The sequence below is a fragment of the Aythya fuligula genome, chromosome 6, assembly GCF_009819795.1.
Source record: "Aythya fuligula isolate bAytFul2 chromosome 6, bAytFul2.pri, whole genome shotgun sequence".
Taxonomy (NCBI): domain Eukaryota; kingdom Metazoa; phylum Chordata; class Aves; order Anseriformes; family Anatidae; genus Aythya; species Aythya fuligula.
Genome location: NC_045564.1, coordinates 24,966,236 through 24,991,225, shown reverse-complemented (window position 1 = coordinate 24,991,225; position 24,990 = coordinate 24,966,236). Strand labels below are relative to the sequence as shown.

The window sequence follows — 24,990 nt, the reverse complement described above, 5'->3', positions numbered from 1 at the left end:
CATGCCACTACTTCAGGAGACAGCAACCTCATGACTTAGTGCAAGATGAACCCAGGATTTGTGTATACATATTGAGTGAGGCAGGGAAGGAGGGAGACACAGAGAAATAGCAGTCATGCACTTACAATAGATTGTAAAACATCATAGTGTCCAGGGAGAGAAAACAGCACAGAAGAAGGGCACAGACATTAGTGAAAAGCCACTGAAGAGTTTCCAAAATAGTACTAATAGCTGCCTTTGTAGCGCTAGAGTTATTTTCTTTTTATAAGCCACAGAGTGCAATATTTGACACTCTTGCTGTGCTCTTGCTACACATTCTGACCATGTTTTCCTACCTGCATTGGCACTTTATCTTTGCATTGAATTTTAATATCATAATAATACTATAATAATATGGCATTTTCAAGTGTAGGCCACAAACTATATTGCCAGAGTTAGATAATTGCTAGAACTGCAAAGAGGCAAAGTAATTTGTGTAAGATCACTTAAATTTAGCTTAGATAGCTATTATAGAGCAAGGAGAATGATAAGAGAGTGACAATACATTAGTCAATAGTCTATTATTACTATTCTGGACCAGGAGTGCAACATAAACATGAGGACAAACTTGAAAACCAGGAAACCAGGCAAGAATACTCCCTGCTGGCTGTGCAGGAAATGGTAACTGATGTCAAGAGTAGATGCCCATCGCAAGAACAATACGTAAGCAGGAGAAGGGGAAGAAACAAGTGTTCACAAGAAGAACTGCCACATCAAGCATCTCTCTACACAGCATTAAGTCACATTCATTAAGCCCGTCTCCTCACCAAGGTGCAGGTGCACCATCATGCCCTCCACTGGATGGAGCAGCAAACCTGCTTGAAGCAAAACACTGCTAGGCAAGCCACCGTGCTACTTCCTTTAGAGGATGTGGCTGTTTTACTCTCTAAGCCTAGGTGAAACATTACTCACAGCACCAAAGTGTGTGTGGATCACATATTGGATCATTACAATAGCTTTCAAATAAATTAAGGGTAAATCCCCCAAATTAAAAAAAAAAAAAAGACAGATTGGAAATACTGATTTTTGGTGGCTCTGCCATTAAAGTGGGCAAGAACAGCTCTGAATTTCATGCAGGAATATCATCATGGTTACCTGGGCAGGGATGTGGGTTGCAGTCCTGGTACTCCATCGCTGACCCCACGCAGGGCAATCCACCATTTTTAGGTTCAGGGTTTGTGCACGTTCTCTTCCTGATCCTAAAGCCCAACTCACAGTCCCTGGAACAGGAAGACCAGGCCCCCCAAAAGGACCAGCCCCCATTGATAATCCGTGCAGAGGTCTTACCAGTCTTGAGGAGGTCATCAACAAGAGCTTCAAGGAAAACAAACAAGACACCACATGGTCACAAATCAATCAGTTGCTGGGCTTTTAAAAAGGACTTCATCTCATGAATACAATCAGGATTTATGTGCCCTGGGGATGAGTTTCTCTTCTTAGCAAGTGTTACAGGGTTACAGCATAGCTAGGAGGGAAGCAAAATCTGTGCACATACAAACTGAGTCTAGCGATAACCTTGATAAATGACCCTTCTGGGGAGCAAACTGTGGCAGTGCAGGCTCTGCCCTCAGGTCGCTGCCTTGGATCACAGCAGTAGTGAAGGGAATAACCCCAGAGGCAGTGCACAAGGGGACCTCCAGAGAGAAAGAAAAGTAAAGACACACTATTCTGTAGAATAGCTTTTTTTTTTGTCTCTACACCCTGATCACTTGCCTGTTCTCGTTGGGGCAGCTTGGCAGTACCAGGAATAGATCTATATATACACTGCCACAAGCACAGGGATCATAATGGTGTTGACAGCTAAGTCACAGGGCTCTCTCCGTCCCCATCATTCTGCTATGACACTAGTTGTGCGTGCCAGCAGTTTCTGGCTGTTCCGAGAGGATCCCCCTTCCACCACCAAATCTAGGCTTTCCCCGTAGTGCCCCGGAGCTGGCAATACATACAGTCGGTATCGCACACTGCCGAGCCGTCATTGGGACAGAATCGACTCTCAGTCTTCTTCCTCCCAAACTGCAGCTCGTGGGGATCAGAGAGCTGGGCACGACACGTGTAGCGGAAGCGCTGCTCCTGGCGGGCACCGTTCTGGGTGATGTTGACAGGCATCCAAGGGGTCCAGGGTGTGTTCCTACGCACCTCTGGGCAGCTCTCTGGGTTGCAGGTCTTATATTCCTGCCAAGAAGGAAAACTACTTTGACCTTACTTATCAAACAGCAGCAGACTAACTGACAGAGATGTTTTTACACCCTAGAAAACAAGGGGTACATGCTGGATCTAAAACAACCTCCATTCACCTTCTCTGACCTCACAGGTAAAACACAGTGCCGGGCACAGCACAAAACATGGGGACTATGGAGGCAGAGGTGCTTCAGGTAGACCTCGAGGGTGGACTATGCTTACTATTTTTATGTCTCCCTCAGGTTTGTGTTTCTCTGCTGACTCAGGTGTTCTTGCCCATCTGAGTCCTGTGGGGCTTAGAAAGCACGGTGCATCACGGGCAGAAGAATAATTCAGGCAGTGCATAATAATAACAGCAAACTAGTTTTCTGCTGTGACCCTGATATGCTGCTCTCAGGTTGGCATAGAGGAGCCCCATGAGGACAAAACGTCAGTAAGGTTTATTCCTTGAAAAGTTTACTGGTTTAAAATGGTTTTAGATAATCCGTTTTTACAGCTATTTTTTATTTTTGTTTGGTTGGCTTTTTGAATCCTCTAGTGGAGACTACGAAACATTTGCCATCTTTATGAGCATCCACAGAGTAGAGCCAACATTCGGGTGGATGGGGATGTGGTGTTTCAGGGTCCTTACAATTCTCACCACCAGCAGGAAGATTCCAGTGAAAAGCATTGAGTTCTTGTCTAAAAATAAATAAATAAACCCATATTTTCTGGCAGAGAGAGAGCAATGTAATACTTTAGGACTTTATGATTCTAGAGTAAATGCCAAACAGCTTGTGAACAGATGGGAGGTTCCAGATCAAATCTGCTTACACTGAAAGAAAACTCTCCATAAAACTAATTAAAACATCTGCACAAAACAGCTGCCAGAATAGGAAAGGGAAAATAAAGGAGAGAAAATTGGTAGCCATTGCCTCATTGATGGGTTAACTGGGTGTATGACCTGTTGTTTACTCAAGTATGACAACAAGACTCATGTCTGATGTGTGCAGGGCCTCCTTGACTCAACAGGGTCATCCTTGGGAGTGGGATAGAATAAAAGAAATGTAGAGTGCTGCCAGTTAAAGAACTTGATATCTAAGCCTAGAGAGGCCTACGAAGTTCTCTGTGTGCCAGTCTGTTCTTACCTGTACACACACACAGACACACGCACAGACACACACACACTCAAACCAGCTTCACTGACTTCTGGAATCTGCCACCTCTCTGCTTCCCGGTTCATTTCAGCATCCTCTCCAGCAAGAGCTGAGGATAGCAATTTCTTCTAGCTTGAGAAATAAAACCAAGATGGAGAGAGGAGTTAAATAACAAGTCCCTAGAAGCTAGATGTTAATAGGTGTCCCACATGCAAAGACAATAAACACTACGTACCACAGCACAGCCTGGACATGTATTTCCATTTTCACAGGACCTCTGCCTTGAATGAATTCCTCCACCACAATTCACACTACATTTATTCCAAGGACCCCATGAAGACCAAAAAATTGGTAATGGACAAGGACTGTTCTCATTACAGAATCTGAAAGAAGAAAGCATATTGCTCAAATAATGTCCATGTCAGCACAGCCCAGGGACAAGATGATGATGGATGCAAAGCTACACTGTACACTGCATTTGGGTGCACTTATTGCACGCACAGAAAGCCAGCAGAAAGTTGACACAACAGTCAGATTAACAGTATTAGTGTTCATAGCAGAGAACTGTCCTCTTTATAAAGAGGAGTGGTTAACCAGGCTGAGCTTACTGACATAATTGGAGTGAATAGTCAAGACTGTGTTTTTGAAAATGCTCTAATCAAGTTTTATGCACTGAATTTATACAAGAACTCAGCAGCTGAAGCCCATGTATCAAAAAGGGAGATTGCGAATGGTAAATATTTTAAAAATCGGGCTTTTATTTAGGAAACTAATATGAGGTCAGCTCCACATTGATCTGCCACTAACGGCAGGTGCTAAACACTTGACAATCTTCCTGTCCCATGATCTGGCCCTTACTGTTCTTTGGTTCCTAAGAAACTAGTGCTTGCAACTGGAGCTGAACTAGATGCTATATGCATCTAAAGGCAGGCCCTAAATTAATGTTATTTCATGTTCCCTTTAGAAAAGGTAACTTCAATTTTGTTCAGCTTTTTAATCAATATTGTTCTCAAATTGAATCACCTAGGACTGTAATTGACTCAGATGTAGTCTTTAAAACCCAAAAAGGACCATTCTGAATGGCCACAAATCAAACCAAACATTAAAATGTCCTGAATAAAGGAAGTTAAATGAATTGCCCTTTGTATTCTGAGAAATGCAGAAAGATCTGTCTTAAGTGACCACTCAAGGGACAAGCAACAGCCTACTGCCAAGCAGAGGTGGCCTTTAATGAAAATGTCAAAGCTGGAAACCAAATCGGGATGCCTTGAAGCATGTGTTTATTGAGGGGTTGGGTTTGAAGAAGCAAAATAGTGCAGATAGCTCTGAACATTAAAATAAAAGTATTGTCTTTTAGTGATTTTACATAAAATTTGCTTACTTTATAGGGGAAAATGATGTTTTTCTAATGCAATGCCCTGCAAAAACTCAACCTTGAATCTGTGAATCTGTATTCTGTCTTGAACTTGTTTTGGTGCATCAGCACAATTAATATAGACTTAGGAATGGTGTAATTGATAATGAAAGCTGCACACGTTGAACTACCTCCTAAGGGACAGATCAGAACAGTGTAACTATCTGTAGATTCTGCATTGCTAACAGCAGACACAGCTTCTCCTTTCACTGAGGTGGTCAACCCTCTGCTTTGGGCATGGGAATACTTGTGAGGGTCTAAATGGTCATGCCTGAGAGAAGAGGCAGCTCTGCAGTCTCTGATAGTCACAAGCTCATTGCAAGAGAGTGTCCATGCATGTGAGCAACCTCATCCCTCTTAGGCTCTGAAATTCCTTCTTCTGTGCATATTCAGTCTAACAGCCTTCCTGTGCAGTCATAGAAGGTCCACCACTTCCAGCTGCCAACATAACAACAGAAGTGATCACACGGTGTTGTTGAGGTATCTTACCTCTCTTCCCTGCTCTGTCCAACGCAGACCCTGCCCCCATACCGTGGAGCGGGGTTGCTGCAGGATCGCTGGCGGACCTGGAAGCCTATCCCACAGGAGGTGCTACACGGGGCCCAGGAAGACCAGGGTGTCCAAGCGCCATTTCTAACAGAGTTTGAGAGAGAACAGAGTATGGGGGTTACCTAACAGTCTGCCTGTGTTGTGCCACGCTTTACAAACAGATATGTCTCTGATAGCAGAATGCTTGAACCAGTCAGAGAAGAGAGACATTCATTTCAACCAGACTTCACACCAGCTAATATTTAGCAAAGGGATTTCCAAAAGTGCTTAGCATTGGCCTTACTTCCTTGCCATTGAATTATTTAAGAAATGGATAGGAAGAGAATGAAGCCAACGTTGAATGATTTAGAAAATGCCTGCCAGGAATTGCTGGGCAACAGTGTGGTTGCTACAACTCTCACTATTTCCCCATCATCTCCCCCATATCTCCAAACCCCCTCTTCTGAGCCAACAGCTGGTCCCAAAGTTGGATCTCCTGGACTCCTCTGCAAAGAGTGCAGTTTTTGAGGATCATCAATGCCAATTGTGCCAAAGGATATTAAAAACTTCCCTCTAATTCAGTAGGTACTGATGCTTTAAATCTCTTACAGAAAAACTGTTGCCAGCTCCAATCATTCTCTCACAAACCTCATAATGTTTGGTGTTTTCCTAAACCCTTCGGCATTGAATCCTATTAGGTGGAAATCTCAAGTTTCATAAAAAATAACAGTAATTGCTTCTAGCTTTCATGGCAGCCTGCAAGCATCACTGTAGTGTGACCTTAAATCTGTGGAAACCAGAGGGCAATTAAGAGCTCAGAGGTAGGATAGAATTTCAGGGTTTAATGAGTGATTGCATCTCGGATGAGAAGTGGAAAGTGAGCCTGAAGCAAATGTGATGTAAAAACCCTGAGTTCGCACCTCACAACGGAGATGTCAGGCCACATACATGTGGCTGGCTTCTGTGAGGATGCTGCCATGCAGTAACTCCACCATGTGCTCACACAGAAGCTGACATTATCATCTTTAAAATCTCCTGATCATTAAAGCTCGCCTTGCTCTGATTTAGCAGCACTACTAAACCTTGGAGCCTCACTAATGCAGGCTGGGAGGAACTGTATCTCATCTCTTCTGTGCTGCAGGTTTCATTTCATTTGAAGCCAATGGCAACGCTCTGTCTTACAGAACTGCCTCATCTTGACACTTTGCTGCCTAAAGCCAAAAAAAATCTCCTTTTTGTTGTTGTTGTTATTTTGCTAAAGAAAAATCTTTCTAAAAAGTCTAGTCAAAAAAACAACTCAGGTGCTCTCTGGTTCTTGAAAGCTAAGCTTGAAAACAGATGTTAATTTTCAAAGCGTTTACTGAACTAATAAAACTGCTGGCAATAAATATTTTCTGGCATAGCACCAATGAGGGCAGAGGATGAAAGTTAAAACCCACATTGCCCTTCACACTTTTTCTATTTGTTATCAACTCTTGCCTGTTCTTGGCAGCTTTATTTCAGAATCTTGCTAGATATTTCTCCCCTCCTCCTCTTTCTCTCTCATCCCTTCTTCCCTTCCCCTTTCCTACCCCAAACAAGGTCATAGAACGAGAAATTCACTTACATAAAAATGTTACTCTTCTAAGTTACTCTTCTAAGTTACTCTTCCATGTTTTAACCCTCCTACTATATCCCCAGGCCTTAATCCAAAGCAAAGATTATATGTTAAATTGTGAAAGGAATAAACCGGATGGAATTTGCTATTTGCTGCTATTATGGCAAAATAGGGTAAGTAATTTCATCTAGAAATTCCCCAGGAAAACAACAATTCTCAGCATCTATTTGTGTGCTCAACATTTTTAACAGAAATGAAGACACTTTCCGTGTTCAGATTTCTATCTTTCTAATAGAACTCATCTTTAGTCATCCTGATTCCTCTTTCAAAAAGAAATCTTAATGCCATATGAAGTCAATTATAGGAAATTTGAGGGCTGAGGTGGATGTAGGATGACCAGATGTCCCTATTTTTCAAAGCATGCTGTTTTCCTGTGTCTTAAGATTGAATAATCTATTTTCCATCCCCTGCTCAGAAGCTGTTCTTGCCTCTTTTGCCATCAGAGCACTGCTGAGAAACCCATCCCTCTGGCATAATTTGCCTTTGCCAGTGACATGAACAGACAGCCTTGGGAAGGCTCTGCTCAGCCCACGGTGGCAGCACAGGGGTAGAAATGACTACACATCTTTTAGGCAGCACAACCCACAACTGGAAGGAGAGATGCCAATTCAAACATGAGTACTGCTAAATATTTGGTGCCAAGACCAGCACTGATCTCTAGGGAGGAGTCAAGAGACAGCTGTCCTTAATGAAATGAACATCTGTAAGGAAGATAAAGTAGATAAAAACTGAATTGACCCAATATTTACCAAAATACTGGCTGGCCCCACCCTGGTTAAGTAGTGCTTACCCTATTGCCTCGTCTTTCCTTGAGTCATGACATGATGTAGTCTGCGGGTGATGGGGTACCATGGGCATAAACACCGTGGCTACGTATAGGCACCCCACCAGAGCACACTTAGCTTCCATACTGCTGAAGTGTCAGCTCCAGGCTTCTCTGGGAACGTGGCACCTTGACACAAGCCAAGCTGCATGTGTTGTTTACCTGCTGTGCCCAGCAGACATGCCTCCTGGATGCCTCTGGCTGCCAAGCCAGCATGCTGCAGGCAGCACACGGGACCGCAGAGCAGCGCAGGCAAACCTTGCTCGCAGCCACACGAGGTCCTGTCTCTACAAGCACTGTTCTGGAGGAGCTCTGCTTTTGGCAACACAAGTTCAGAATTCAGTCTCCACAAAATAACGATCGAGAGCTTACTGATGTTTTTTACCTTACCCTTGTTCAGTTGGCTAACAACTACCTCTGCCTTACTCACCTCCTCCTGATGGATGGGTCACTACTCACTGTACCCTTCAGGGAAACTGTGGCACAGTGTATGCAATGTTAACCTTAACTTTAATTTGGGGTGCCCAACTTCCAAGGGCCCTGGCCGAGACACCTGAAGGACCCAGGCACCTTCATTTTTCACTGACCTCAAGCTGGACCTCACATACCTCAATTTGGCTGGGATACAACATGGTCACAGAAACACAAGGAGAGAGATAAGCTGTGGACAGACACAATTCTTGTTCCCTTCCCAAAAAGCAAAGAAGAGATGCCGAGATACCTTGAACAATTGGCGACCTCAATCCTGGCCCCTTCACAGCCACGACCTCCGCAGCGAGGACGAGGGCTGTCACACGAACGTGACCTACACATACAGGAGCCCGTGCTGTCCCCATCCGAATGCTCACACGGTTGCCATGGGGACCAAGGCCCCAGTCTTCCATTTGTTGTCAGGTTTTTCACCTAGTTTAAAAAAAAAAAAAAAAAGGTCATTAATAGCAAGTTTACATTTCTGGAGACAGCCCCACAATAGAAATGCCAAACAAAGCTGCCGGGGGGATTAAGATGCAGCTTAGATGGGAGCTGTCTGTGCTTGTGAGCGGGATTCAAAACAGAGGGTTGTTTTCAGGCCGTGCCGTGTCGGTGTTTACCTCTGAATTCCACCCCACATACCGAACGTGTGCGCGCAGGCAGCCGAGCCTGCCCCGCCAGCGCAGCGCCCGGCCGCAGGCCTCGCATGTCCCACACAGCGCAGCTGCAGCCTCCCCAGCGAGGTGACAGCCAGCCGTGGCTGTCCCCTCTGCTACGGAGTGTTTGGGCCTGGTCCTGCCCGTTATTTACCGAGACAGTGTTTGTATAACCACAGTGACCAGAGCAGGCTGAGGCCTCCCTGAGTTTGGCCCTGTCCAAACGCACCATAAGAATGGCCTCCGTTTTCCAACAGAGCTGTAGCCTACATGGCTGAGCTGGGTGAAGGGCAGAAGGTGAAGGAGATGGTGGGGGCTAAAATTAATGCTTAGGATCATGCACTAGGCTAAAGAGCAAGGATTCATCTCCAGGCAATTTACAGGCCAGACCACACTGATGTTTGTTTCCTCTGCACCTTGTTTCGTGCCTGCTCAGTGCCCCAGAGCCTGGGGCTTGAGCTCCCTCTGCACTACACTGAAGTGAAAATGCAGTAGTCCTGTGAGAAAAACAACTGTTCCTGCCCAAGACTGGGGATGACCTTCTAAGAGATACGGTGTCAGAGCCTGCTCCCATGTCTTATTTTAACCAGAGCTGCTCAGTGAGCCCCAAGATGTGGGCTAAAGGATTGCTGCTGGCAGCCAAGGCTGACTTGAGAAAAGCAGAGCTGCCTGCTGCTCTCTGGATCACTCCCAGGCCACTGCTGCCTTCTCGTGCCCACCACTGCTGCTGGAACGAGCTCTGACAGCAAAATTCAGCAACTCCAAAATTCAGCAACTCCAGGACCATGCCTGGGAGCCTGCTCTGACACCTCTGCCCCAGGCTCTCCTTGTTCCTGCCCAGGTACAGGCGCAGCTCAGTCCCCTACCATCTGGGAACTGCTGCATTTATATCCCGTGTCAGACAATGCATTTCCACACTGTGGTAACAACCCCAGGGCTACTACAGCCCCCCTCTCCCAGTCATACAGGTGCTGTCTTGATGTGTAGGGATGTAACATCACAGACCACTTGGGCAAAGCAGAGTAGAGAACTCTTTCTTGGTTTCTCTGAAGCCCCAACACACGCCAGGTAGCACAAGAAATTTGGCCACAACAAGCAGTTAATGCAATGCTGAAGGTGTTACAACCACGATACCCTATAGCTACAGGGAGCCCAAAGTATCGTAGTAGGCAGCCAGCAGTAGGAAGGTTGAAAGTGCTGGGCAACATCCAAGGTCTGCAGCTCGAGAGTGACCCCGATGCTACTCCTTGAGGAGCTGAGGGTTACCTTGGTTTCCTTCCCATGCCACTTACCTCTCCTTCATCTTTTCTACTTTGTGACTGGCTTTCTCCTTGCTACAGTGCAGTGTCATGATTCACCCTCCCCCAGCAGCTCCCTCCATCCTCCCCAGCCCATGTCCCAAAGCGCAGGGCCCCACAGGTGGGACAGCACCAAAGGCAGCTGCCTGCGCCTGGCTCATCCCCATGGGGTCACTCCTGGGGTGGTGGGATGCTCAACAGCTTTGGTAAACCCGTTGGCAAAGGCAATGCTGGGCTTGGCCTTGATGCTGCACGCAATGAAGAGCAAAGAAAAGAGGAGGCTGGGGCCCTGGCGAACAGCCCTGACCCCAAATCTGAGCCAGCTACCGCTGACAAGCCCCACTGTGCCATGCTTGGCTGAGCTCTGCAGCCAGCAGGATCAATCCCTTGGGCTGCCCGGGGGGGGAATCACTTCTCCTGCTTTCCACACAAGGAAACCAAGGCACAGAGAGGCCGCGAGCCTGCTCAGGGTCCACAAGTGAGCCAACTGCGGGCAAGGGAGCAGCGCTTTCCAACACTCATTGTCTTAAACACTTTGCTCTGGGCTCCTCTGAGCCTGGCACTACATTAAACACTCATGATGAACCTCTGGTGGGCCATCATTTTCCCCTCTCACCCATCTACAGCAACATAAAAAATACACAGCAGTGACCTAGAAGTAATTTAGATCTGTTACTGTGCTTGTCAGGCAGCAGTTGGGGGGGTTTCAAGCATCTGTTGCAAACCTTTGTTTGCAGTAGATTATCATGTCGTCATAAAAATTTGCTCTGGGCTGCAGGTTACAAAGCAAAATACCCAGAGAAAAGAACATTGAGTTTTGTTGTTGTTTTTTGAATTTGTTGTTTTAAACATGCATGCAGTCAAAAATCAATACTGTTTGGTTGCTAAAAGTCAGGGAGAAAAAAAAAAATCAAAAGAACTACTTGAAGATATTTAATACTAGATTTTTATCTCCTCTTTTCTCCTGCCTTACAAAAGTCATAATCCAAATATTGGATCATTTCTGTTCATTTTTGAGCCAGAAAGCCTTGCTGATTCCAGCAGGGAGTTCTGTTCAGAAATCAATGGTATGATATGGCCCGTGGCTTCAATTAAAAAAAAAAAAAAAAAGCTGACAAATAATTATTGGCTCATAAGTGATACTGGGAAGCAACCCAAAAATTAAACAAATAAGCAGCCATAGCTGAAATGTTGAGATTTATAAACATGTCACGTTGAGAGTGTGGGAAGTTTTTTTTTACTTATGAAATTACATATGGATTATTATTCCATCTTTAAATTCATAACAATATCTTCAAAAGAGCAAACTTAGGCAGTGGGATAAAAACTCATCTGCATTGATCTTTTTCAGGAATATCTTTACAAGGTAAATCCTTTGTAGCCAACACAGTGTCCATCACACAGTGAGGACATCTTTAAAAACATCCACAATCAAATGCCCGTCTGTAATCTGACATTACTACTAATTCCAGAGTTCTTGTCCTTAGTAAACTGATATATTCCTACCAAAGGTGTCACCATTTTGTTTCTTCCCTGTACCATCTACAGGCTCAATTGCAGGATCTAAAAATTCGGACTGACCGCTCCTACCTCCTGCTGCCAGGATATTTTTAATGTTTATTCTGATATTACTGATAAGGCTGGAAGCATTCCTTGTCCTTTTGTTATTTCTGTGCCTCCTCTTAGGTTTCACATGTCAACTGCTTGTAACTTTGTCAAGCTTTGATTATTTCAGCTGGAAGTTTCCATCTTGGCTGTTTGATAGAAGCTGAAAGTTCTTACAAATTTTCAAGTCAAAATATTTCAATAATTTCTAAAACCAAATGTAGAAGGAAAGAGCGTTTGTCCATAAGTAGCAACATTTTCTTAGAAACAAGCTAGTGTTCAGAGCAAGGAACTGAACTTTATGTCATTGGAACACCTTTTTGCGATTTCCATGAAAAGCCACTCAAATTTGTCTTGGGTATAAAATTCTTGGGAGGTGGGGAGGAAAACTGCCAGTTTTCAGAGACTCATGGGTTTGATTTCAGCATGTGTAGTCCCCTCTGTGCACTGGGCAGGCTCCAGTGTGGGCTAGAGTAGGGTTATCCTGAGTAGTACAGCTGAGTGGCAGCCACACACGGACTGAGAGGGGCTGACTACACAAGTCTGTTACTCACCCCAAAAAATAATTGGGGGATCTAATGAGCAAGAAATTAGGGTAACATGGAGCAGATGCCAGAGGACTGAGATAGAGGTTTGCTGGATACACAAAGATGGGACTACGATGAAAAACCCATGAGTTAGAGCATGATTTGGGTCAGTCTAAGGAAGACTGGACACCTAATCGGCATTACTCAGTTTCTGAGTTGCAGACCACCATCAGCAGTGATACCATGAACTCAGTTACTAGAGTGTGTGAGCCAAATCTAAACCTCCTTTCCTGCTGATGGTTCATGTTGGCATCAGTAAGATATAAAGTAGGATACAGTGATTGTGTTTTTTTGTTTTTTTTTTCTTTCTGCTAATTATATATTAACCATTGCACAATGGTTGATTAACCAGTGCACAATATGTTAAAACACCGTATGATTAACTCTGTATCTAAGGTCCCTTAATATTAGATCTGGGTAGTGGGAATCTGTGGTGCAATGTGATGTTGTACAAAGATGTGCAGAGCAGCTCTGAACAAGCATGTTTGCATAAGATCAGCAGTCAAGTTGTGTTAGTGTTGTGGTTGACTCACAAATGCCTGGCTCTTGTACGATATAATTCAATAATATGCCAGTTCTGGCTTTAAAAGTTCGTGTGTGCCACTCTCTTCGCTGTGCCAGGACATCTGTTTGTGGGCTAGGCTACAGAAGAACTCCTGAAATTATGTGAGTTAGGAAAAGTTTATTTGGGAGGAGTACTTTTAATCTACACCATGTCACACTGGAGTGTGATCTCACATACCGCTGTACCAGCACAGCTGAGTGCCTGGTGCCTGGCCCAGAAAAGTGGGGTGTGAAAAGCCAGGACTTCTTAAGATGGTAACGCATCAAACTGAAGTCCCAGCATGGGCATTTGTCACCAGTGACAACTGCCATTGGGTCACTGCATTCCTCTGCCTTTCCAGTGTGGAACATGCTGCCCTAGACTTGCCTCTGCTGACCAGGATCTTTATCCTGCACCGAACACGAAGAACATACTTGTACGTTGCTGATGGAGGTGCTTAAATGAGCCATCCCATCCCATCCCAGGGGTGAACTCATTCCAGCAAGGGGCAGAGGAGAAAGAAAAAGGAAGCACTTGCATGTGGCTTTTAATGGGCTTGGCAGCCCATCAGTCGAAGAGCTGATGGGCTGATGTATGCAGCAGAATGACAGCACCTAAATGGAAAACAATCTACAAGAAAAATGTTAAAAGAACGTAAAACTAGCACCCCAAGAACAGCCGTGGCTGTATATTCTGTGCTGGATTTTTATGACCTTGAAACAATGATCTGGAGTAGCCTGTTCCCTAGTGTGCATCACAGCAGACATGTTCAAACTAGAGGATTAACACCTCACACACCTATCAACAGACACAGGCATTAAGCAGGACGAGATAACAGCATGGGCAATCAAGAAGCACTGCATCCCAGTTCAACACAGGAGGGTTATAAACACACAAGCATCTGAATCCAGCAGTGAAAAACTTAAGCCTGCCAAGCTGAGGATGGATTGAAGTAATGACTAATATTTCCTGGGAAAATATGAGGAGCAAGGAAGATAAGGGGAATAAACATCACAGTACCTCCAGATATAAATAGCATACTGAAGATATAGCCCATCCTGCCCCCTCTTTCTGTCTACCAGACTTATCAGTATTAACATGCTAATTGTCATTAGATAAAGCAGATAGACATTAATGAGAATTTCTCCTCCCCTCCATCCCTACAACTTATTAAATAAGACTGGTTTTCCTTCCCAACCACCTCCCAGGTATGGTTCACGCAGCAGGAATTAAATTTGGCCAGATGGCTTCGGGGGATCACAGCCAGGAACTGGATGTTGAAGTCAGAGAAAAGGGGGTGGGCGGATGGGAAGGGAGCTGGTGAGCCAACTCAAACTAATTCAAGCAGACACTTTCTTTTAACTGCTGCCTCTCATGGAGACCATGAATATCAGAGAGGTTTGGTCTTTGGCCTGTTGAATTGAGGTGAGAGCTGAACTCTTTCTCATATTCTCTCTCTTATACAGACTCCCCCCTTCCCTCATATTCTCTAATAGATATGCATCTTTTTGTTCCCCCGCAAACCACCCATGCATGCCATGTTTCCCTGCTGCTCCCTAGGTGCCTCTTCCTGCCAGCACAACATTTCTCCACCAGAGTCACCCCCTGGGCTGTGCTCAGGGATCCAAGAGGAAAACGAACTGAATGCTGCTCGAGGACACCGTACGTCACCGACTCTGATCTCCCCATCCTGCAGGGAAGCCCATAAGGTGGTGCAGACAGTGGGGCAGCCCTGAGACACCTCAGGTTTCATCTGGGGTTTATGTGGTTCTCAGCAGGAACCCAACAACATGATCCACCCTTCTCCACCTAGCAAGAATAGGCACGAAGGGGCCTGAAAGCTTGCTTTGGGATCCCTCTTTTAGGGCAAATACATTTTGGGGGTCGTTGTGCTCTCAACAAGTGAGTGTGCACAGATATTAGAGGAAGTACCTGCCACTAGGCTCTGAATGCTTTTTTACCAGCCAGTCCTCATCAGGCTGACACACGCTCACTTGCAATATTCCTTTTACACATAAGCACACACTCACATGTTGGTACGTATATAAAATATTTCCACTTACTGGGCACTCAGTAATATTTTGAGTCCACAGGCTCATGTTGGAGCTGTCCTCAATGGTGGTGCATCGCTTCTGCTTGTTATCCCAGCCGCAGTAGGGGTCTCTGGCTCCTAGGCATTCCCTGCATGTGCAAAGAGAAAAGATTAAAGCTCTTTGAGGCTGTCTAGCTCTAAAGACACATATTCAAGCATAGTGCTTGTATATGACAGCTGTCAACTGTACCAAGGCTCAGCAGAAGAAACAATTTCTTCTAAGCAGAGGTTTACCTGCTTGGAAGGAGAGAACGGCTGAACAGAAGGGTGATAGGACACAAAGCAAATATCACTCATAGAAACTGTAGATTAAAAATCAGTTCACTTCTTTCCAAGGCCTAGGGAAAGAAAATGACTTTACAAATTTTAGTCAAAGAACACTTGTCATTGAGATATCTTTGTGCCCCCATGTAATCACTCAGCAGGCCAAATCTCACACAAAGCAACCTCTGTGAGTATGTTTTCTGACACTATGTCCATCCAAAAGGGTTAGACAAGCAGAATTAGCCAATGGACCAGTAATAAAGGCTTTCTATTAGTCCTGGTCTTTCCTGGAACAATGGCTTCATTTATAATCCCAACATCAAGATGTCAGTTTGGAAAAGTCACAGCAGAACATTATTTCTAAGCTTTTGGCTGCTTTGAACACTGCTGTATTCATTTTCCTCCTGAATCCATATTTACAGGCTAAGTGTGTGTTCCCAACATGTGAGCCGCTAAAGAAAAATAACTAGGGTTCCTACTGCCACTGAACAGAGAAGGTCAGTCACTGAATTAGTCTGTACCAATAAAATCCAGCTATATTGGTTGTTCCCATGAGTTGCTTTCAAATCGTTAATTTTCCTTAAGAAAAAACAACAGTACCAGCCACACCATGCCTGTGTTGGTGAAAGACAAAGAGAGGACTAAACCCAAAAGGATTTGCAACACTATTTTTTATTCCAATAATCCATTCTCTTCTATCACACAAAAGGGCCACCAGGATCTTTCCAGAAGTCCCAAATGATTTGAAAACTGCCAATTAGGCAGCAGCAAGGGACCAAGGGGAAAAATTCAGTTCAAGAAGCTAAACGGGAGAGTAATAAAATTTATTCTAAGGGTTGGTATCAGTATGATAAATGAAACATCAAAAAAAAAAAAAAGAATCAAATGCAATGAGATGTGAACGGCTCCCTCCCAGAAATCTTTGAAATCCTATTAGTCTGTAATCAGCCACAAATGAAAAAGCATGTCCCTTAAGCACAGCTGAAAATGCTCCATCAGCCTGCACTGACTCCAGAGCCATTTGCCCCAAAGCAAACCCTTGATTGTTTTGATGTCTGGTACCCATTGCTTTATATATATATATATACACACACGTATATATACATGTGTATATATTTATATTTTAATTACAAGTTCTCAGTTTGCTCCTACATTGCAGAAAGACATTTCCTCTACTAAAGGTTTCACACAGTGAGCTGTAAGGAGCATAACTTTATCTTTCATGCTTTAAGAAGGTAGTTACAAGGACTGTCTACTACATTTTTCCTTCAACTGCTTAAAAACACCCAAGGAAAAGGCAAAGATGATTTTGTCCCAGCCCCAGGCAACAGAACATCAAATATTTGCTTAGAAAAGACTCCGTATCCCCAGTCCAAGGACGCAGAAGGGACATGGGCTGTTTTGTTGATTACTCTGGTGAGGCACACTGGTCCTACTGGCATCCCACACTGCCCCCATCCACGCCGTGGGGCTGCCTCCACGCACAGAGCTGCCCCCGCCATGCAGCAGCCCCTCGGCAAGGTCGGCACCGAGTCAGTGACTGAGCAGCCACAGGGGCATCTGCCCACCCTCTAGGTACCAGCACTTCAGGAGGGAGCTGTGCGGCTCCTAGAGAGAAGAATAACAATGAGAAAAGTGATGGGGAAAAAATAAGGAAAGAAGAAAGCCTGGGCTTTTAGTTACAGAGGCTTTTGGTCACGCTTTCAGACCCTGACACCGAGTACACGCTATTGTTTCCAACTGCATGAGGCCATTTTGCTGGGCGCCCAGCGAGCAGAGAGAGGTCATTGTAATTCATAACAGGGAAGGCTGTTGTGAGCATCACCCTATTATGATACACATTTTCTCTGAATTTAATTTATAGGAAAACATGTGCTGCATAAATTCAGGAAATAATCTCCATATGTTCTGTGCTGCAGCCCTCAGCCGCTCTGCAGGCTGCAATATATCCCGGTTAGGCACTGACCACTTTGCCGGGGCTATTTGTAATGTCTGTCATGCAGCTAATGTGCTGCTCCCGGCTGCGAGCAGCGGGCTGCAGGTCCCTGATGGAGCACTGGGGAGGCTCAGCCCGCCTGCCCCAGCCACCAGCACTGGGCCCCAGCTGATGGGCACAGGCGAGGGAGCTGCAGAGCCACTGGAAGTCTGCAATGCCCGGCTCTGGCCAAAGCCTGGCCCTGGGAGCAGGGAGCTCCAGCCGCCTCCGCTCCCTGGATGCTGGGTGTAATGGATCCTTCCCCTGCTGCTGCTGCCATCCAGGCAGAGCCTGGGCTCTGCTGAGTTGTCAAAACGTGCACTCTGTAATTTAACAACCATCAAAGACCGGGACTTCTCTCCATCTGACGGCAGGCCCTCAAAACCATTTGAAATCTAAAAACAAAATAGCTATGCTGTCTGCCTCCCTTCAGGATTCAGAGCCCACTCATCTGCCTCAACTCTGGCAAGAAACCTATTATATCAACTGACAGCAGTACACTTAGGGGTGAGGAGGAATGTTATTTACTTACACACAATTTGCTCCATTTTTTTCCTTTTGTAAGCAGGAAAAGCATCACAATGTGCATTACTTTAAGAGAACATTTCTGGCAAGTACTTTAAGTGAACACTTCAAAACCCACCCTAATTTATATCTTTACAATATCTTTAGAATATATGTCCCTATTTATGTCATTAAGTGATAAAACCACACCAGCGAGCACACACCAAAAGGCATACATATGTATGCATGCACACACAGACCAAAGTGCTTCACAAATGCGTTGTCATTCTTAGTAAATCAGGCACTGTGGCGTGGAAAATAGAAAGATATCAAGGTATTTCCCTATGTGCAGAACACAAAATAAATTGAAATGTTTATGTGTAAATACCATTTCATGTTATGATACTGCCAAAAGGTCTCACACAGGCCTGGGGACCCAAAGTCACGCAGGGCGCTATGTAAATACCTAGAAATAAGATACAAAGGAGTTACCAGGCTGTAATGAAATTCTGATGTTTCAAAGTCCATGGGACTTGAGCCATTGGCTCACTGGGGCCAGAATTTCATACCATACATAGAGCCTTCAGCAGTGAAATCTGCATCAAGGTTATCTCAGTGGCAGGCTAGGAATACCCCTGGGAACTAATGACACGGTATCATTTCCCTTCATAATTCACACAGGTAGAGGGAACCCATTATCCCAAAAGACTACCCGAGCGTGGCAGGTTAACACTGGCTATATTAATGCTAATGACTTAGTTAATGAAATCCCACAAAGTAGGATGTTTGTGGAAGGGAGATGGTGATGATACCACACGGTCCGTGCCCCCAGTTCCCCTCTGGCCATCTAGTCACTGTAGTGCATTCAGTGAGGACCCGGGAGAATACCTCTTGACGGATATCTAAGAGGTTGGATTTATTATGACAGAGCATTACTACCACTAGCGATTCACTTTAATTCATTGCCTTGCAATAAATGTCTCATCTGAGGCATAATGGCATACACTGAAAACACTCAATTGAAAAACAATTCCATTTGTATCTCCTATTCAAGCTATTTTTTCTCCGGTTCCTTATTCTCACTTACTAAGGACATTTGCATGAAAATAAGATCTTACTCATAAGAGCTCACCTGCTGCCTGCTGTTTGGGAGCTGTAAGCCTCCCTGGTGTTGGCTATTGCAATCATTTTTACCGCAGTCACCGGGGATAACACAAAGGATTATCACCGTGCAAGTGGGGCAAGAAAGCACGGTGCTCTGAAGTCAATGGAAACTCTTAGCTATGGCTCAAAAGAGTTTTTACGGGGCCTCTCAAGCCTGGCTGTGCTGAGCCTTCACTAATAGCATTTGCTGCAAAAAGGCTTCTGCTGCTGAGACTCTGATCCTGCCCAACATCTCCTCAAGAAGAGTCACAGCTTCATGAAGGAAGGGAGAAGCACATTTTTGCTTCCCTGTGCCCCAAGGGCTACTTGGAGACATGTAAGGCATGAGGCCATGTCAATATCTCCATCAGTATTCCCATTCCTTAGAGGAACAAGCAAAGGGAACAGGGAAGAGAAGATGAAGGGGACCCAAAAGCAGAGGTAGGAAACTGGGAGGCACTTGAGAGGCAGAGGCTCTTCGTGTGTGGCTGTGGGGTGGGCCCAGTACCTTGGTGGCAAACCTCATCCTCCTAAAACAGGAATGGGTCATGGATAAAACAGAGGTCCTCCTAGCGCCATCCCAGGGGGTCTCTGAAGGTTCCTTCCTCTCACACATCCCTGCTGAGACCCTGTCTTGGGTCCTAATCCCAACTCTGCTCCCCACTCCAGGCATGCGACATTGCTGCAGCTTCTTCGGGAAGTGCTGCTCAGCACCCTGTAAGGAGGTGCACTGCCAGACAAGGAGGTCTCTGCTCAGATCACTGTGGGAGCTGCTCACCTACACAACCAAAACCAGGCATCACCAGATTTCATCTTTTTTTTTCCTTTTTTTTTTTCTTCTTTCTTTTAAAGTGGGCTAGATGTGTCCAAAGAAACAATAATGACGGATCATTGAGCACATGCACTGCAAAGCAACAGCAGCCTTCTGATAAGCTAAATAACAGAAGGATTTGGAAACTTTTTTTGTAATAGCCTGGAAGACATCTTCTTTCAAAATCTTCATTAAAACTTAAATGTCTGTAGTTCAAAAGTTTCTGATTCCCTCTTCAATTTGCTCTGGGTCTAGATAACTTCCTCTTTTGGTTGTTTTACCCTGAGAGCTAAAAAGCTTTAGACTGTGTAATAAATGGATCATCAAATCAATAGAACCAGACCCAAGAGATTAGTCTTCAGCAGACCAAAGGAAAGGATTACTAAAGCTTCTTCCCACTCTTACACACAAACATGCCATTTGGTACCAACAGCCAAGGAGTTGTCACCCGGAGCACTCGCACTACAGGACTGTGCTTTTCTCATCTGCCAGGATGCACATACCCTCCCACTTTTGTTCCCTCTCTCTGTATTTACCTCTTTCTCACTACTTTTTGATGACTAAGAGCAATTAGGAATGAAGTGACAGGACGTCATGAGCTGCAGAGGCAGTCTGTAGACCCAGAGACTGAGAAGCTCCCGTCCCAAACTGTAATTTTCTAACAAAACCCTACCATCATGCCACGAGAGGGTTCTGCATCTTTGCTGATGATTTTTGGAACCAGCGGTGAACATCATAATTGCCAGGGTGATACAACAGCTGTCATTTTGCACCTAGACCTTTGAAATCCCATGGGCATCACCAGTTAGTTGATTAGAGGCACAGAGATAGTAGTGCTACAAACTGAATAATGCAGTGTAAACATTTATAGGCTTGATCCTGCAAAGCACTGAGCAAACTATGCTCGTCCATGCTCAGCACCTCAGGAGCATGATCAGCATGCGCTCACCTTGCTCTTTTGGGGGATTAAGATCCCACAATTCCACATTGGTTTGCTCCACTCTTTGAGCAGGTAGCTCTGAGGGAAGAGCACCCTGCAAGCAATACGGGGGTTTTAGCTCTGTCACTTAGTTGCGAGCATGAGGCTGTTTGGCAGACAGGCATTTGCTGACAAGGTTAGCTTACTGTCCCATTGCTATCAACCTGCGGAGGGGCTGAACGATGGAAATAATCATATTAGCTTCCAGCCAACCAAATCATAATTACTGACAGCCTCAATAGCCCATGCAAGGGAGAGTGGACTTCTGTCTTCCCTAAAGCCAGATGGCATGAAAAGAGAGGAATAAGAATCAAAAGGATGTTCGTGGCTTAAGAAAATAAGATTAGAAAGGGAAAAAAGCACCAGACCTTCAAACAATCCCCCTAATTTTGACACCTTTAAAAATTCAAACTGCAGAGATGAGCTAGTGATCTGTGCAAATCCATTATCTTTCCCCACTGAGAAGAGAAGCCAAGTGGAACTGAGCTGCTTTAGTCAGGCGCTGGTCAAGCAGCAGCTTCATTTCTCAGCTGGTGAACGCAACATACTCTGTGCCAGCTGCTACTGCTCTTTGCTCAAGACTTCTAGCCACAGACATAAGCCATTATTTGCAGAACGGGGCGCTGCTCAGGAAAAACATAGGTACCACCCCTGCAAGGGCTTCTGTTGATGTTCCTCTAAAGAGCGAAGGCTCGGTATTTTGCCATTTGATACCGGACACTTTGGTGTTTGATACTGGACACAGAGAATCTGGAGCGTCCGTGTGCTGTATGTGTATGCAATTTATCACCCACACATGCTTAGCATCGGTGCCTGGTGCTCTGCACATGATTTGTTTGAATGCAGAGATTAAAGCCATGGTGTAAACCAACCTCTAGAACTGAGGTGCATTTATGAGCCAAGCACATGTAGCTTATTTGAAAGGAAAAATGCACAGACATAGGATTTTCATAGGCAGTTTCATTTCATTTTCCTTTCCATGTCAGGGACCTTGACTTGCTAGTTTCCACCTCCTGCCTCACTGTTTTCAATATCTCTTTAATCGATTGCAGTTTATAGATTATGGCCTCGTACAGTTTACACAACAAACTGTTCAATTTCTTGCTTTCTGACATCCCATTCCATCATCTTTTAGCAACAGTGACTTCTTTATTGGTTAGGTGTTTATTTTTATTTTTAAAGCTGTGAAATAAAACAACATTGCACTTATTCAAATATGAAGATTAATGTCATCCCAAGAAAAATTCTGATTAAATCTGGATTTATGTTTACATCAGTAAAACAGGTTATTAAAAAAAATGAATAAGCATTGCTCCATAAACACTATCTGAAAGACACTCTTGTCACTGTGCCAAACAAAACTGACCTCTAACAAAAACAGAAGTACAGAGGGCCACTGATGACCAGCGATGGGATCAGTCATCCACAAGAAGACTCGGCTACTATTAAAGTCCTAATGAAAGGAATAGCCAGAAGGAATTCCTGAATGCGGGGCATGTTTGTCTGGATTGTGAAGCACAGCCATTTCCTAGCCTCAGCAGGCTTTGGAGCCTTAAGAAAACATGCCCCTCAGGGCTGCCATATGGCAGAAAGCAGAGCGGAGCAGACATCCTTTGGAAAGGCAGCTTGGGCAAATCAGTGCACTGAAGTGTTATTCCCTCTCTCTGCCCTGTGTCAGTCAGTGTCTGAAGGCAGCTGTCATGCTAAGATGTGCTCTGCTCCTGCGTTTCTGCTTTGTGGTTGCAGATCTGGGTGAACATGGCAAATTCCTCTACTCTGGCGCTGTAGGTGGATCCGGGAAGAAGGGTGCTTTAGATGAGCAAATCTCCTGTTAAGGGGACGGACAGGTGCTTTATGTAGCCTCTAGAAGATGCTGATGATTTAAGGACATAAGTAATGCTAAAATGGCAACTTAGGAAGGGAAAGAAAACTGCAAAGGCAGAAAACTTAGAAAGAAATTTAAGTGATAATAGAAGTCTACAGTTATCACCCAGGCTGCAAAAAATAATCCATATTCAAGCAGCTCCTTTGTGAAAGTTGGATTTTGTTAAGCTCTGGGTAATTATTTTCTGCTCAACAAGATATAGATTCGACAGACTCTTTGTATGTTAATGTATGTTAGAAAAGACAAATAAATATTAGACTACCTACTGCAACTCTGAGGATCTAACATCCCTTCGCTAATGCTGGGCTATTTCAACACCGTGTAAGGGGCAAAATGGCCCTGCCAATGTAGTCTCCATCGTTTTTTCCCATGTAGCTACAAAAACGCCACCAAACAACATCAACTCCACTTTTTAGCAAGAGACAGCATTGCTTAATTACATGGATATTCTCGAAATCCAGCCCTACCCACGTGCAGACTGGAGTGTTCCCACAGATCTATAGCATTTTGGTGTTCTGACATGTAAAAGACACCCGACAAGTACAACGATATGTTTTTCTACCACCCATACATATTTTATGCACTTACAGGTATTTATATTTTATACTTAAAACAGCAGCAACAACAAATTTGCTCTAGGTCCAGATTGTCCTCCCCAAAGAGGTAAAACAGCACATCTCCTAATAAAAAGTTGATGACGCCTCTGTAGCGATACGGTCAACTGGCAGGAACACCGGACTTCTGTAACACCTCTGTGTTTTACACCGTAAATGCAGGCTGGAAGCTTGAGACACGAAAGCAAAGCAGCCATGGCAGGCAGTAGACATCAGGAGCTATGCTGCTGAATATGACCACTGCCTAGAATACAAATCTCATGACCTAATAGTAGCAAATTGCAAGAATTGACAGAAGCAATGGATATCTGCCCTGGGGCTTGCTGGAAGCTTCAGTTATTAATCTTGTTTGTATAACAGTAGCATCAATGTCATCTTAACATTATGTATTCCAAGAAAACTACCTGTTTTGCTGTCAGTCGCCGCTGTGTTGAAACTAATTTCACACAGCCCACCTAGCAGGTATCAGATGGTAATGACTTTTAGACATCATTGATCTGAGTTGGCCTCAAGCCAGTCTGCTAGAGGTCCTGCATAGGATCCATATTCTAAACCGCTCCTGATTTTGTGAGCAAATCACCTGGGCACTATGCTTGAAAAATAAGGAGCAAACAAAAGCCCTCAGCACATTCAACCTCCCTGCTTTTCCCTCCCTCTCAGCAACTCCAAATCAAACCCCAACAAATCTGCAACCTAGTCGTGACAGTAAAGAGGCAGAAGCCCTGAAATTATCTGACTTTACCTGGCAATTTCTGAAGTGACCTTCATCTGTTTCAGCAGTTGAACAGCCCCAGACTCCTGCTATTGCTTGGTTTTCTTTCTACCACAGTACCATTCATTCAGGGCCATTTGCATCGTTCAGAGCTAAAAGTGAGAGCCCAGAAATTATGCAGACAGCTTAAAATGAATGTAAAGCTTACTGTTGGGTTGTGTATCTAATACGAATGGGAAAAACTGTAATAATTCATTTGGTTCTGAGCAGGGCCCTTCCACTCCTTAATTCTGTGCCCTCTCCTTCTCAGTAATGCGAGCACCAGCGATCTCAGCACAGGCTTATTCCTCAAACAGCCTGGTGCTGGTTTCCCTCCCGGCACCACACTGCATTTCCCTCCTCACTGCGATTTGTGATTCCCTCGTACTTAAATGCCATCTACAAAGTATGCTATTTTCTTCTTCCATGCCATTAAAGATAATGTCAAGTAAGATGAAACTGTAAACCAATCTCTCTGGCATCGCACTGGAAACATGCCCCTGCTCGCTGCCTTACTGCTTACCCTTGCCACCTTTTTTCCCAGTTTCAGACACACATGGCCACCTCCCTTTCACAGACTGTTCAAATGAAGCTCTTCAATCACTCTCCTTAGACCTGTGCCATCCCTTCCAAACTTAGAGGTCCAAATCCTGCAAATAGTATGGATGTGCTTAGCTTTACATATATAAGCAGCTACATTAAAGAAAATGGGAGTAATTGCCTGCTACAGCAGATGCAAATGTGTTTTCAGGATAGAGAAAATGGTATAATTTTGCCCTTCTATTTAAAGAACACAAATCCATTTCATCTACCAAACTTTATTCTTTCCAAGAGCTTTAGTGATCATGGTTCTGTATGATGTCTCCGTTCTCTGTCAGTGGGAGTCTTGCTATTTACTTAAATGCAACCAGAATGCCAAACCAGATGTTTAGTGATTTATTCTGATGTATTATTGGATACTGGAGATGACAAAAGCTTGGGGTGAATACTCTCCTGTCTGCCTATGAAGCCTCCCAAAGCATTGCAGAACTATTGG

At 44.6% G+C, this 24,990-nt stretch overlaps 1 protein-coding gene across 5 annotated transcripts in view; it reads right to left on the bottom strand.

The window, feature by feature from the left end:
• SEMA5B (semaphorin 5B) overlaps window positions 1-24,990 on the bottom strand; it is a 254,481-nt gene that overhangs the window by 23,094 nt on the left and 206,397 nt on the right. For all 5 annotated transcript variants that reach the window (XM_032189713.1, XM_032189716.1, XM_032189717.1 and 2 more), the window contains exons 14-19: window positions 15,000-15,117; window positions 8,497-8,678; window positions 5,257-5,400; window positions 3,589-3,736; window positions 1,986-2,211; window positions 1,135-1,353 (exon numbers count right to left, since the gene is read on the bottom strand). In XM_032189713.1, the coding sequence (XP_032045604.1) occupies window positions 1,135-1,353; window positions 1,986-2,211; window positions 3,589-3,736; window positions 5,257-5,400; window positions 8,497-8,678; window positions 15,000-15,117 (1,037 nt within the window). The remainder of the gene's footprint in view (window positions 1-1,134; window positions 1,354-1,985; window positions 2,212-3,588; window positions 3,737-5,256; window positions 5,401-8,496; window positions 8,679-14,999; window positions 15,118-24,990) is intronic.